This window comes from Hippocampus guttulatus, chromosome 16 (genome assembly GCF_054856545.1).
Source record: "Hippocampus guttulatus isolate MCC_2025c chromosome 16, RoL_Hgut_1.0, whole genome shotgun sequence".
NCBI classification, from domain to species: domain Eukaryota; kingdom Metazoa; phylum Chordata; class Actinopteri; order Syngnathiformes; family Syngnathidae; genus Hippocampus; species Hippocampus guttulatus.
This window is the reverse complement of record NC_141276.1, coordinates 10994206-11009051: the sequence shown is the minus strand read 5'-3', so window position 1 is coordinate 11009051 and position 14846 is coordinate 10994206. Positions and strand designations below refer to the sequence as shown.

The 14846-nt window shown below is 44.9% G+C and overlaps 1 protein-coding gene across 1 annotated transcript in view; it reads left to right on the top strand.

Moving 5' to 3' along the window:
- shank1 (SH3 and multiple ankyrin repeat domains 1) overlaps positions 1-14846 on the top strand; it is a 48773-nt gene that overhangs the window by 24696 nt on the left and 9231 nt on the right. Inside the window, exons 13-24 of the mRNA XM_086134131.1 lie at positions 247-410; positions 622-735; positions 1057-1132; positions 10170-10252; positions 10319-10443; positions 11137-11272; positions 11355-11435; positions 12086-12094; positions 12311-12337; positions 12410-12466; positions 12635-12750; positions 13700-13814. Of these exons, the coding sequence (XP_085990257.1) occupies positions 247-410; positions 622-735; positions 1057-1132; positions 10170-10252; positions 10319-10443; positions 11137-11272; positions 11355-11435; positions 12086-12094; positions 12311-12337; positions 12410-12466; positions 12635-12750; positions 13700-13814 (1103 nt within the window). The remainder of the gene's footprint in view (positions 1-246; positions 411-621; positions 736-1056; positions 1133-10169; positions 10253-10318; positions 10444-11136; positions 11273-11354; positions 11436-12085; positions 12095-12310; positions 12338-12409; positions 12467-12634; positions 12751-13699; positions 13815-14846) is intronic.

Genomic DNA, 14846 nt, shown 5'->3' with positions numbered 1-14846 from the left:
CGAATTTTAAATTTTGGTCGAGATTTTAGCAAGCATCATGGAAGTTGACATGGTTGATTTGCTCTCGCGGGCCACATAAAATGATGTGGAGGGCCAGATCTGGCCCCCGGGCCTCGAGTTTGACACCTGTGCTCTATCAGATCCCCGAAACTATAAAGCTTGGATAAACCAAGAATGGAGTTAGCCCACTCTAGTTCTCAGTGTCTCATTTTGCATTGTGTGCGTTTGAAATGTCCGCACTCCCAGGCCCACTGCCGCCCCTGCGACCGCAAGCACAGCCAGCACGCAGACCGCAGGCCAGCGTCGACGCTTGTACAGCGCCGTGCCGGGACGCGTCTTTGTGGCCACGCGAGCGCATTCGGCCCAGGGAGAGCGGGAAATCAGCTTCAGCAAGGGCGACAGGGTCAAAGGTGAGTACCGAGGATCCGGCCGTCTACGCTCTGCCAACAGATAGCGGCTTCATGTTGGTGTTTAAAAAAACATTTCGAAAGTGAACATGCTAATTGTTTGTTGCCGCACTGTGTTGTTGAGCTCCAGGGACCATTTCAGCAAGTTGTAAGATTCAAATCTGAATGCTCCTTCTTGGGTGGATGACATGCCAGTTTTGTGTGTGGTCGATAGTGTTGAGCGTGGGTGAAGGCGGCTACTGGGAGGGAACAGTCCGCGGTCGTACCGGCTGGTTCCCCTCTGACTGTGTGGAGGAAGTCTTGCTTCGAAGTCAAGAAGCCAGATCAGGTCAGTTTTATTTTCTATCTTTATTGTTTCGTTTGGGTGGGTGGGGGGGGGGGGGGTCTAATGTTTTTTTATTCAGTTTGAATAACTTAACAACTACCATTTTACATTGAAAGTCAAGAAGCCTGATCAGGTCAGTCTTGTTTATATTAAAAAAATACATTAAAAAAAAACAGAGAGAGAGAGAGCGAGAGTAATTTATAAAATTCGGCAAACCACGAGTATGCAATGATCGATCGTCTATGTATTATTGGTATTAACAGAAATTATGTTCGATTGTATATGTATGATTGGTATTAACGTAAATTGTGATTCTGATTCCAGAGAGCCGTGGGGAGCGTGCTAAGCGTTTGTTCCGTCATTACACAGTGGGATCCTACGACAGCTTCGACGCTCCCAGGTAAGAGAAAGTCTCCACGCCGCCGCCGACAGTTCCGCCGAAGCGCTTTGTCCTGCTAGTAGTTGAGCGTGCGTTCATGTGTTTGGGCACGCACCACATGCTGAGTCACTCTTGCTTCTGTTGTTGCTGTGACTCTGACTGCGAAATGTTGTCACTGTGGGGTGCGGGATGCCGTTTCCCTGAAGGAGGTAGCAGCTGTTTGAGGGTTAGCGTCATGGCAGCTGTTCACTTCATTTCGGGTTGACTCGTACGTCTGCCAGTGCGCACTCATTTCTAAATAGAGTACTTCAATTGGTGCTTGATTGTACCCCTAAAATGATCCGTTAGCCGCTAACTGATGCTTAAGTCCTGCTATGTTTGTGTTTTTTATTTTTTAGTCTGGTACTGACTAGGTGGCAGAAGTAAAAGGCTTTTCTATCTGCCTTGACTTCTTGTGGTTCTTTGGTTGCTACCTTAAAATGCTTTTCGTCATGGTGGATAATTCAAGCGGCGGCGTTTAGTCGGCCACAGCACACGGGTCAAATCCCCCTCCGACGCGCCTGTCATCCGTGACCGTTGCAGCATCCCTCCATTGTTTTTTAATTTCGCCGAGGACCCCCCCGATGCACTTTTTAATTGTCCAGCCATCAGCCGCTCTCTTTCCCCTGTGGTGTCTCCATCTGGAGGCCACATGCTGAAGGCCAACAAAGGGGATACTTTGTTTTTTTTTTTTTCAATGCAAATGTACCAGAAAGTCCACTTTAAGCATCTTGACTTTAAAGTGTCCTCAACAATTTCAATCATTTATATTAGAAATAGTCAGCAGTGATGTTCCTGCTATCACATTTTCAACCAGTTGGGGGAAGCAGCTTTGCACCGGAAAGCAAGGTGTTTATTTATACTATATAGTAGTGCTTCTCTCGACTAAATGGGGAGTACAGCACTGCCTTGAAATACAAGTGACCAGATTTAGGAGTTTTAACTCTTGCATACACCCTGTAACCTGATAACATGATAAGATGTCCATTGTAGTAAGCGCTGTCCCTGAAAGGGTTGAATACAATCAGTTTTTTCTTCTTTGACTTGCAAAGATATAGTAAATAAAAATATAAAGCAAAAATAAATAAATAAATAGGGGTTGTTGTTTTTTTGGCCAAATGTTAGAATCTGCTTTGGCTTTTAAAAGAAAATCCATGTCGAGCCCTATTAAATACGTCTCACAGTTAATATTTACCCCGCGAGCTGCAAATGAGCAATTTGGACCGCATTGTTGTCGACCGTTCCCCGAGGGAAACTCTCCCCCGCCTGCCAAGCAAATGTCGTAAAGCGGCCCGAGTGGAGCGCTGATGACTTTTCGGGTGTCCTCGTCTGACCTGCCGCTGGCCCTCCAATGATCTCATGCGGAGGAGATGAACAGACCGCATGTGTTCATGCGTATAACAGCTTGCCCCTCATCGCCAACTCCGCCAAAGGTAATCAGCGGCGACGTTGTTTGCCTACCTGCGCCGAGTGGAGAAAATTGTGCATTCCTCTTGTTGTTGTTTTTTTCAAAAGGTGAACTTATGCTGCGTTGAGGAAAACTGGGAATTTGCAGCCTTCCCTGAGGATCTTGAAACGCTCTACGCGGGCACCCACCGAACAGCCGGCGGCCATTAGGGTGTTCGGCTTGGTAGAGCTCGAGGATGATCAGGACGGACCGCTTCGTGAGGGTGGGGCGAGGTGGGGAGGCAGCCATCTGGCAAGCCGGGCGCGTGTCCAATGCGCCCCGCAGACCGCTGGGCGGGTATCTTGCGAGTGCAGCGCTTTGGGCCTTACATGGTCGTTAAGGAAGTTAGCTTGGCCAATTTTTGTCTTGAGTTACGAGCAAAAATGTTTCCTCAGTGGTAATGGCGGGAAGGGGGGGGGGGGTACATTGGAGTATCCGACCCGCATGTGTGATGATGTCCTATTTTAACCCTCTCTGGGACAGCGGTTACTTCAAAATATATTTTGGGAGAATCGCTGCATCGCGATATTGTGTTGTGCAAAAGTATCAGAATGCCAGGCAATCAAACGACCAGGCCATTCATGACACAACAGGAACTAAAAAGATGGGTTTGTTTGGTTTGTGGATTGTTGTCTATGAGGAGGAAAAAAAAAAACTGGCTGGTTGCACAAAGCCCCGATATTGGATCCGTATCGCAATTAATCCCGAGTGTAGGATCCCTTCCAAATTAGCCTTCAAAGATTTTCGTTGCCGTGCTGAGAGGGGCAAAGAGACGCATGCAGATGGAGCTTTGATGTGACTTCATAGTCTAATTGTCGTACCGCAGAGTCCTTGACGCTTGGATGGAAAGTGGCCAAACGCACGCGCGCACACACACACACACACACACACACACACACAAGCGCGCAGGGACATGCACATTCATGCGAGAGGAGTAAAAATCTGATTTTTTTTTTCCAAGAAAAAATAAAGCATTATGAGGGAAAGGGCTCACTCTTACCAGTCAATAATCATAAAAATAATAATTTATTGTTACACCACAAAAAGGGTAACGATACTCTTTATAAATCCCTAAATGGGGAAATAATATGTGGGTGACTTTTTTTTCTTCGATAAATAAGGCGCAATATTACAAAATACAGTATTATACTTGTAAACAGCTGGGATAGGCTCCAGCACGCCCACGAGCCTCGTGAGGATAAAGCGTTTTAGATAATTCATGGATGAATGGATGTTGTTTCGCAGCTAAACGTCATAAAATGATGAGATTCTTCCCCCCAAAATGTGTATTATATTTGGAAAAATAACAAATATCTTTCAAGGTGAATGCGTAGTAATCTTTTGAAAATAGTCTTGACTATAGACTCTAAAATGTTGTTAAAAAAAGTTCAGAGGCCGGGGGTGAGCCTGCACTTTTATGGAAATAAAGTAATCCATCCATGCATTTTCCAATCTTCACAAGGGTAGCGGGCGTACTCGAGCCTATCCCAGTCGTCTTTGGGCAGTAGGCGGGGCACACCCTGAACTGGTCGCCAGCCAATCGCAGAGCACACATTTACAAACAACAACCATTCACACTTACAATCACACCGAAGGACCATTTAGAGTGTTCCATTAACCTGCGATGCATGTTTTTGGAATGTGGGAGGAAACCGGAGTACCCGGAGAAAACCCATCAAACTCCACACAGGAATCGAACTCTGCACCTCTGCACTGTGAGGCGCCCGTGTTAAACAGTCGATCACCATGCCGCTGGAAATAAAGTCACATTAAAAAAAAAAAGAAGTGATTTTGGGAGTAAATGATCTTACAAGAAACGCTGAAGTGTAATATTACAAAAATAGAATTGATAAAAGAAAAATATAAAATTATATTATGAAATGTTAATTATTTTCTGAATTTGTCTTCTTCCCAGAAAGTAGTATTATTTCAGAAAATAGTGGTACCTTTCGAGAGAAAGTAAGTAGATTTGAGTTGTACCCTTTTGAAATGTACTCTTTTTGGGGGTCAAAGGTCATATTTTTACCAGGAAAAAGTCCAATTAAAATTTTTAAGCCTTTTTAACCCTTCCATGCTCCAATAATGAGAACCTGTAACCCGATAACCTGATAAGCTGTCCACTGTAGTAACCGCTGTCCCCTGAAAGGGTTAAACCCGTAATATTACAAAAATACTGTATTTATTTTTTTCAAGGAAAAAGACGTGTCTTTTACCCCAAAAAACAAGCAAACTGATTTTATTGTCCTAGATGGTGGCTTGAAATTATAGCAAAATTGTCATACCGCAGAGTCCTTGACGCCTGACTGGAAGCTAGCCAAATACACACACACACACACACACGCGCACACACACACACACACACACACATTCTTCGATACACATTCATTCGAAAGGACTGCCGGCGGGAGCTGCGATGGTTTGCGAGTGCGAGAGATGAGGAGACTGAAAGCAGGGTGGCAGGAAGGAGGAAGGGAAGGATGGATGAAGGCGGTCGTGGGGGGGAGAGGGGGGCAGTACGGAGTGGGTGCGCGCCGCGATGAGGGACCGCTCGCTAGCCGGCCACTCGGACTGAGATGATGATGATGTGAGTTTCTACCGCCTCTTCCTCTTCTTGCTGTCTGTCCCGTTCATGTTTTGTTTGTGGGGTGACGTGCACCCATGGAGACAAAATAGTGGGGGGAGGAGGGGTGACACACTACCATATTAATAGCATGACACAGCCATTGTGTGACAATCGATATATTAGTTGACAAAACAATACAGAGATGAAAAATGCGTGATACTATTGTCATGGATGCAACTCACGATCATTGTGATCTGTTGCTTCTTTTTGTCAATTAATCGATGCATCGGGTAAAAAGAGATGTTTTCATTTCTGTCCCTTTATTCAAAAACTTGATGTCAAACTGACTGTGGAGAAAATGCACACACTTAAATTAAGTTTGATCCGGTCAGAAAATTGGCAAATATTGTGATCCATTTTCCGACGGTGAAGCAGATGTTTGTAAATGTTTTATTTTGAAAAAAAAGACAAATGTAAATCAGACTGCTTTCATGGAGTGTATTCACTATTAAGAATCTGACATTCTGACGATTTATTACCATTTTAAATTTAGCACGGTCAGGAAACAATTAATTGATTATCAAAAATATTTACAGATTAATTTGATAATAGTTGTCGATCATTTAATTATATAGTAAGTATAAAATAGTATACTACTACGATACTTAAAATTTGGGATGGGATATTTGAGCTGATTATGTATTGTAAGATAGCAAAACAGTACGTCATAATATCAATATTTTGTCCTACTGCTGACTATATAGAGGTTGGAGAGTAACTTATGATACAATGTGATTGCAATATTTTCTTGTCAGTATCGATAGTGATATTTCCTTGATGATATTGTCAGTCAGAAAACTGATACCATATCACGATACAATTGATTTGATCCTCCTCCTTGTTTTCGGCGAAGTGTGTTATCAGCAATCAGCCACACTTTTGACATTTGAAGCGCAATGAAAGTGTGATATCAGTCACAGTATCCATATGTATCTTGACTTTGTACACGAAGCCACGAGCCGATATCTCAAAATATCCATATTTTGTCCCACCCCTAAACATGTACAATCGCTAATAATCTCGGGAATAACCCGTGATACAATGTAATTGTGATATTTTCTGAGCCACATCAATCTTTTCTTTGCTGATACCATCATACCAAACATAACAATTACAGTGACTTTTGTTGTCCCTGTTCCTGTTTTTGGTGACGTACGCGGTCATCAATCAACCCCAATGTTGACATTCAGTATGTGTCTATTAAGCATTAAAGTCCAATGGAAGTGTGATATCGGCAACAATATCGATAATGCGGCCAGTAGGCTGACCTCACGGTCTTAGGAGCCAACCATGTCTCTACGTTTGCATGTCGTATTACATCATCGCGACAGTCCCTTGATGACTGACAGCTGTCAAGCCGCTCGGACTGTACGGTGTGCGTTTTTTTTTTATTTTTTATGAATGGGACTTCATGACAGTGAAGTGATTTTGAATGCATGTGCGTGTGCGTGTGTTATCATGAAGGCCCCGCCCCTTTCCTTGCAGAAAGCCAGTCACCTGTCTCCAAAGCATCCCCCTCCTTCCTTACGCCACCTCCCTCCATCCCTGTCGCATCCAACGCAGCTCCCACTCGCCTGCTGTCTTTTTAAGCATGAAGGGGCTGGGGGAGTGCGGCCTTCTCCCACTCCCGTCCTCCTCCTCCTCCTCCTCTTCTTCCTCCTTTCCTCCTCCTCCTCGCCGTTTGCCTCTCGCCGCTGTTGAGAAGGAGAGGGAGGGGAGGAAATGGCGGCGGGGGCATGCGGCGAGGAGGATCTCTCCCGCTCCCTCTCCCTCTCCTCCTCCTGGCCGATGCTGGGCCCGCTGAATCGGAGCATCTGGTTCATTTACAGGTACCCGTCCAACCTTTTCAAAAAATTACACCCGCTTCCTCCACTCCATCGTTCCGTCGCCGTGGTAGCCGGCGGCGGGAGTCGTATGCCTTGGCGTCATGGCTGGCAGAATCGATTGGAGCGACTTGACAGATGTTGCGGCGCCTGGATTTGTTTTGATTGTATGTGTGTGTGTGTGTATGTGAGGCACGTGTGCCAGCATTTGACTGAATGAACATGTGTGTAAGCAGCGTACACGCGCGCTCCGGCAGTGTCACGCCTCTGTGGATTGATAGCATGTTGTGTGCGTCGATCGGTGCATGTGAGTCTCCAACTATGCAGTCAAAAGCATTGCGTTGCCGTTTCTTGTTTGTGCTGATTTCCGATGGGTTTTGCCCACGATCTAATTGATCACGTTTCCTACGATTGAATGTAAAAGTCACACATTAGCATCGACAAATGTCCTGCGAGTGCAAAAATGACTTGGAACTATTGTGAGAAGTCTTACTTTCACATTCATTTCATTGACTCGGTATGACTGATAATTGCCGCCTTGCACAATAGAAATTACCAGAGCTGCTGGAAATGAGCTACAAAGTCCAAAAAGTTGCCGTAAAGCTAGTCTCACGTGAAAGTGAAAAAGAAACTAATACACGCCAAACAATCCATACCGTGCAGGTCTACTTATTACTGATGAGTGCCACCTAGAATAGGTGAAAAAAACAGAACCCCAACTGTGTGGAATGTTTCTCATACTTGCTATGAATTAGAACCTACAAGAGAAATAACAAATGCAAAAAAAAGGCTCAGAAAAGCCTCATGCTTGGCAATCTGACGCCATGCCCGGCCGGCCACAGTACACACCCCGGCCCTCACGCGGTTCTGAAGATGGGGACGCTTGATTCTACATGGAGAAGACTTTTATCCTTGTTTCTTCTGCCCATGGTGTTGCATCGTCAAGCTCCAGCACAAATGAAAATCCACCGCTCCTGTTGTTGGAAAACCAGAGCCCAAAAAACCCCACTTGCGCTTCGGTAGTCTATAGCGCGCCCGACATATCCTGGCCACGTCCACAGTTGTAAGCATCGGGCTGTAGCATGCTGTGCTTGCTTTTGCACAGAGATAAGTTATAATAATATTATAAGTTGAATAATTGGCGACAACGTTTCTGGACACGCCCCCGGACTCCGGCATGGTTGGAAGAAGCGGACTTGGGCACGGAACACTTGCTCTTAGACGTGGATGAGAAGTATCGATACAAACGTTGCAAGAGAGCCGAGGAAAACCGGCACACTCGGCAATCCGTAGCATGCTCGGGGACACTTTACAACTTTGGTTTCAGTGTTCTGTGCCATGATGGTGCTCAAGCAGGCGTGCAAGTAAGCCTGGCTGGGGGATCAGATGGAATCGAAGAGTGGATAACCGAGCCAAAGCCTGCTAAGATGCAGTCCCATCTGGGGTGCGTGTACCTTTAAAACTCATTCAGTACCAGCCAATTCTAGACCAAGTCTGAAAAGACGTTTAAAAACGTCTTTGGGAGTGAATGAGTTAAATATCAGAAGCTGCGTCCCGGCATGGAAAACAAAGAAAAACACTGACCCCAAGTTTTTTTTGTTTTTTTGGGGGGGCGTATCACCCCTGGAAGAGGCATTCTACCCCCGAAGCCGCAAGCATTTACTTGATTTTACGTCACTTCTCCTCCTGTTTGTTGATTGTCTGAGCTGAGCTTGCGGCATCGCAACACTGCTCTGATTCTTCTGTTGTGTGCGTGAATGCGTGTATGCATGTGTGTGTGTGAGTGAGAGAGAGAGAGAGAGAGAGAGAGAGAGAGAGAGAGAGAGAGAACAAGCATCAAGAGTCTCGGAATGGCTTGCGGAGCACAATGGGGGAATTAGTCTTAAACTGAACTACTCAGCTATTGGTGGCTGTACGCTAGCTTTATCCGCAGCTGTGTCACTTGTGTCGCTTTATTTTTATCTCTACAACTTTGGAAGGAGGCGGCCCGGTAGTCCAGTAGTTAGCACGTCGACTTCACAGTGCCGAGGTACCGGGTTCAATTCCAGCTCCGGCCTCCGTGTGGAGTTTGCATGTTCTCCCCGGGCCTGCGTGGGTTTTCTCCGGGTACTCCGGTTTCCTCCCACATTCCAAAAACATGCATGGAGGAGAGCTGGGATCGGCTCCAGCACCCCCGCGACCCTAGTGAGGATGAAGCGGTTCGGAAGATGAATGACTGAATGAATGAACTTTGGAAGGATTAAATATGTTGTTGTTTTTTAACCTGTGCGACGTTTGGAAGATTTACGGGAATTTTATTCATCCCTGCACAGCTTTTGGAAGATTTGTGATAGTATTAACTTGCACAATTTATCGGGTACTTACGGTAGTTTTTTAATATATTTTTTAACCTGTACAACCTATCAGAGATTTACAGTTGTCTTCTGTTATTTCCTCCACAACTTTGGAGGATTTTTTTTTAAAAATAAATCCTGTGCGACTTTTGCGAAAGCTATTTTAACCTGCATAACATTTCAGAGATTCAGAGTCTCACGTCAATCAGCACAGCTGATGGAGGATTCTGGTTGTCTTATTTGAATCCGTGCAACTTTTATAGGTGTCTTATTTTTAAATTGCTGTACTGCCTTTTTGACTTTTGATGGTTTTTACAGTAGCTCTGTATCACCTCAAGATACGTTTAACCTATTTCCTTTGTTTCCGGATGTCGTATGTATTCAAAGTTATCGCTGGTGTTTATTAATAACTCCTGCTTTGAGGTGTTTTAATTTATTTATTTTTAATTCAGAGACCCGAATTAAAACCCATAGAGAATAAGCTTTGTGCAACTCAACCAGGCTGATAAAACAAAGCTAAGCCTTCAAAGACGTTCGACATCAATGCAAACATTTCTCTCCCTGGTTACTCGTGATTTAGTGTTTTGTTTTTTTTTGTCACATAAAAAGTCTGATTTTGTGCACGATGGGTGTGCGTGCTCAAAGATGACAGTACGATCAAAGCGTCTCATCAGATGCTTTGACAACATCACCCCCCCCCCCCCCCCGCCGTTTTACCAGCTTACTGTTGTGCAGTGTGTAAGGTAGCGATACCGTTTGAAGTCTCGTTTTGGCCTTCTGTGTTCCCAACCAGCGACTACATCATCAAGGAGAAGACGGTGCTTCTGCAGAAGAAAGACAGCGAGGGCTTCGGATTTGTGCTACGAGGTGCCAAAGGTGAGGAAGAAGAGCTCCACACAACGGAAACAACAAGGACCGTGTTCATTTCTCGCCATTTTGCAGCTCAGACCCCCATCGAGGAGTTCACCCCGACTCCCGCCTTCCCCGCCCTGCAGTACCTGGAGTCGGTGGACGAAGGCGGCGTGGCCTGGCGGGCCGGTCTCAGGATGGGCGACTTCCTCATCGAGGTAACCTGCACGTATTCGATTCAGATCAAAAAGGGAACATGAGACCAAATGTTCAGAGGTCCACCTTTTATTTCATGGCATTTACATCCAGAGTCCATTTAAAAATCTAGCAAATTTATGTGGGATTGCTGATAAAGTGATGACGCAACTCGTAAAAACAAAGATGATGTCACAAGTAGTAGCAATGTGCTTCTGTGTTTAATTCGGCATGATATAATAAGAGCACATCAACTTATCTGATTGGCGGATGACTTCAAAACCTCCAAAAGTGCCTTTTAAAAATCGCCTCCCATCCACCTTGTCTCAATAATAGGTTAAGTGGAGGTCAGGGTTCAAATGAATGGCAATGCATGACCTCCTTCAGGGATATAGTACGTGGAAAAAAAAAAGCACAGCTTCTCAGTAAGCCACAGTAATAGTGGTCGTTCCTTGCAGAGGATAAAGACTATATGACTGTGAGCATTGCTGTCTTATCTGTTTTCACTGTTTAAATATGTGAGTTGCCTTTGGGGTTGTCTATGGCGTTTTGTATTATTTGTTAGCATAAGGCTAAATGGACTATCCGAAGGCAATATTCTTTGGTTCATGAAGCAACTTGAAAACCTGAAAATCACAATGGCTCTCAAAAAACTCCAAAGTTGGTAGCCGCACTGATAAGTGGCGAGCAGGAAAAAGAATCTAAACATCTTCCAGGTTAACGGTCAGAACGTGGTGAAGGTGGGTCACCGCCAGGTGGTCAACATGATCCGGCAGGGCGGCAACAGTCTGATGGTCAAGGTTGTCATGGTGACCCGCAACCCAGACATGGAGGAGGGCGCCCGCAAGAAAAGTAAGGCATCAGGAAAGGGTGATTTAGATGAAGCAATCCTCACGAGTGACCTCTTGTGGCCATCGTTGTGCTTGCGTTGCAGTCCCGCAGCAAAGCAAGAGGCTGAGCGCACCCGCCATCGCCCTACGGTCCAAGTCCATGACATCGGAGCTGGAGGAGATGGGTGAGTCAACGCTTTCAGATTTCTTTAAAGGGCGGACTTTTCAAGTAACGTTGCTTTTACTTTGTTACATTAACCCTTTCATGCACCAACGATGATAACATGATGAGCTGTCCACTGTAGTAACCGCTGTCCCTGAAAGGGTTAAGCCACATTCCGTCTTATTTAAGCCTTGAAGAAAATAGGACTTCTGCTTATAGCAGCGCAGGAAAAGTGACAGTGATGATTGATCAATTTGAGTGAATCAAACTCAAAATGCGGAATATTTAAAAAGTTGATTTCATTCCATTTATTCATGAAATTTGCACAAGCCTGATTGGGCCACCACGCCACTGTTCATGTTAAACTCTGTTACTTTTTTTTTTTTTTTTAATGATGTAATTTATCATTGTCATAGGTTGTGACATTATAGAGCAACAGTGGTGATATTTTTGTTGGCTTTTTAGAAAGTTTTTATTTTTTGCGATAAATATCCAAATATGATTTTATAAAATTTATGGCGATCAAATTTACAATTGAGGAATTATTCCCTCTGGTCCTGTAGGTGGCAGTAATGCTTATTGCAAACCAGGTTCCAACCATTGAATTAATGCAGACTGATGATTTCTTCTGTGTTTTTGTCTCCTCGTGGTGCCATCGGAATGTTGCAACAGTGGAAAGAGGTGCAATTTTTTATTTTATTTATTGCCTTATTTTAATGTCCTTAATGTATAACCGGTGCTTGTAAAAAAGTGTCTTGGGATAATTTGAGTTGTCACATGCAAGACAGTATTTGCACCCAAGTGCATGTCCCGCTCCGGGGAACGTTATTAGTATTCCGCATAACTATGCTGTCATGCTCCCGCCAAAGACGAGTGTCCTTTTTGTCCTCCTCGCAGCTGCCACCCCGTGGAAAAAAAAGTCAGGTAATCTGCCGCCCACTCTTTCGTTGTTTTCATCCCGATCGTGTGTGTGGTCACTCTTTCTCCTGCTTTCAGAACTGGAATCCTCCCAAGTGGCTGAGAAGAAGAGGACAGTCTATCAGATGGCTCTGAGTAAGACCACGTCGACGCCGGCATCGTCACCCCGCCTTCCGCGTCCCGTCTTTTTTCCCCCGTTTATTCCATTTTGCGTGGCTGCCGTCCCCTTTTTTTCCTGTTTCATTGTCATGTGCGTTCCCTCCTCTTCCGTCCTTCCTTTCCTTCCCTCGCTCTTGCTCTCAGATAAACTAGATGAAATTCTTGCAGCGGCTCAGCAGACAATCAGCACGAACGAGGCGTCGGGACCGCGGGCACAGGGCCCCAAACGGGACAGGGGACGGACTTTCTATAGCAACGAGGTGTGTGACTGTGCGTGGGTGTGTCCTATGTACAAAGTGGACATTCAAAAGAAATACTTTCTCAGTTTTTGTCCTTCCCTACGGTCGAATTGCTCTCTATTCTTGTTTTTTTACTTTCATCTTATCCTCCCTGAAATCTGCTTTTCTGTCTTTTGCTGCAATCTTTTTTGGCTTCTTCACTTCCTGTCCTTCTTCCCTCAGACTTCTCACTCCGCTTTTTACTAATGCCTCCTTCCAGACTTCCTTCTTTCATTTCAAGCTTTTTTTCTTCCTGACCGCCTTCCTTGCACTTAAAATGTTTTGTCTTCGTCTTTTGCTCTCCTCCAGCTTTCGTGGTCATCCTCTCTTCTTTACTTTGTTCCCTCGTCTCTGCTTCCCGCCTTTGTACCCCATTCCTTCCCTCCTTATTTCCTTTGTTGCTTGCTTCCTCTGTCCTTCCTTCACCACCTCCTTCTTTCCTTCCTCCCATATCACACCTGCGTTTCCCCCTTCTTTTTTCCTTCCTTCCTACCTTTTTTTTTTTACATTTTATCCTACCTTTGGTACCTGTTCTCCTTCCCTCAGACCCACTTCTTTTCTTCCTAATCTTCCTTCCTTTTCGCTTTCCCTCCACCTCAAATCTGCTTTCTCTTTTTTCCTTCCTGACCACTTTCATGCTGTCTAACCTCCCTAACCTTCCCTCAAACCAAAGCTTTTCATTTTACATCCTTCCTTCTCTTAAAACTACTTTTCTACCTTCCCTCCTTCCTTCCTTCCTTCCTTCCTTCTTTCTTTCCTTCTTTGCAACCAGTCAAACACTGCTCTACAAACCACATTCTTTGTTCTTGACATAATCAGTCATTCATCCAGGTACCTGTAAAAACACAAGTCATTTTAGAAACTTACTTGTGACCCAGTGTCTATAAGCTATATGCCAGTTTTTGTAAGAAATCACTGTCTGTTCTTTCAGCCAAACTACGCGGACCAGGCAGTGTCGGCGTCTGGCCTGGTTCTGGCCTACGAGCGGGGCCACTACGCCACGCCTCACGCCGCCCCGCACGGTATGCTGCGGCAAAAATCCATCGGTGAGGTGGTTTGTTTCTCCTACCCGTCCGTCTGTCCGCCCTTGAGTGCATCCGCCTGTCTGTCTGTCCTCTGGACCCGCTGGGGGAGGGTCTGCCTTGTGCTGGTCTCTGTGTGTCTGTGGCGCTTCCCTGTCTATGTGGAAGGCCACTGTTGTGTTTCTCTCATGTGCTTATGCTGTCAACATAGTAATTCTAATAATTATGGCGTACACTTGACTGTTGTCGTTGAGTCGCCGGGTGCAATTTATTCTTGCATACTTGTGTGTATGCATTCGTGTCATAGAATTAGTAACATTACAATTCACACCAGTGTTTTTAAGTAGTGGTTTTGACTGTTGAGGTGTAAAAACTGCTGTTGAAATCACAAACACTCAGGCTTACCTTTAATAATGAACCATGTCGATCTGCGTTGCAGGTGTGCCTCACGTGTCTTTTTTTTGGGGGGGGGGCATTCTTTTACACAAGTGTAAAACAACTTGACCACAAAGACAAAAAAAAAATTAATTAAAATTAGTTGCCCATAGAACACTGTAGCTTGACTTGGAAGACTTGCGACTACGTTGAATGTACTGTAACTTACCGTGTATGCAGTATTTTTCTTCCCCAATAAAGCCTTCTCTTTCTACGTGTCACAAAAAAGGCCAAAGAAAAAGTTTACTGCACTGAGTTAATCCTTTCACACTACAGTCACGATGTGCCAACATGATTTTTCTGAACTTTTTGAGCGAATTCCAAATGATCAGACAGAAGGAGCAACTTTTTCCATGATGTTTTTTCTATTCCCACCAGTGAGCCCTGGAGGAGTCCCAAGGTGTCACTCTTAGTCTTTTCTCACTTTACTGCTTCTATATTGTAACATGACAATGTACAGTAAAACAAACTGACGTGTAAAGTAAGTAGCCGAAGACTTGAGGACAGACTTGGCGGTGGGTAGACGGGCAGGTAGATAAAGACAAACATCCTCAGTTTTCCTGTGCCTGATGTAGCTGCTTTAGGAAGTCAAATTCAACTTCTCTGGTTTCTTCCTCCTTT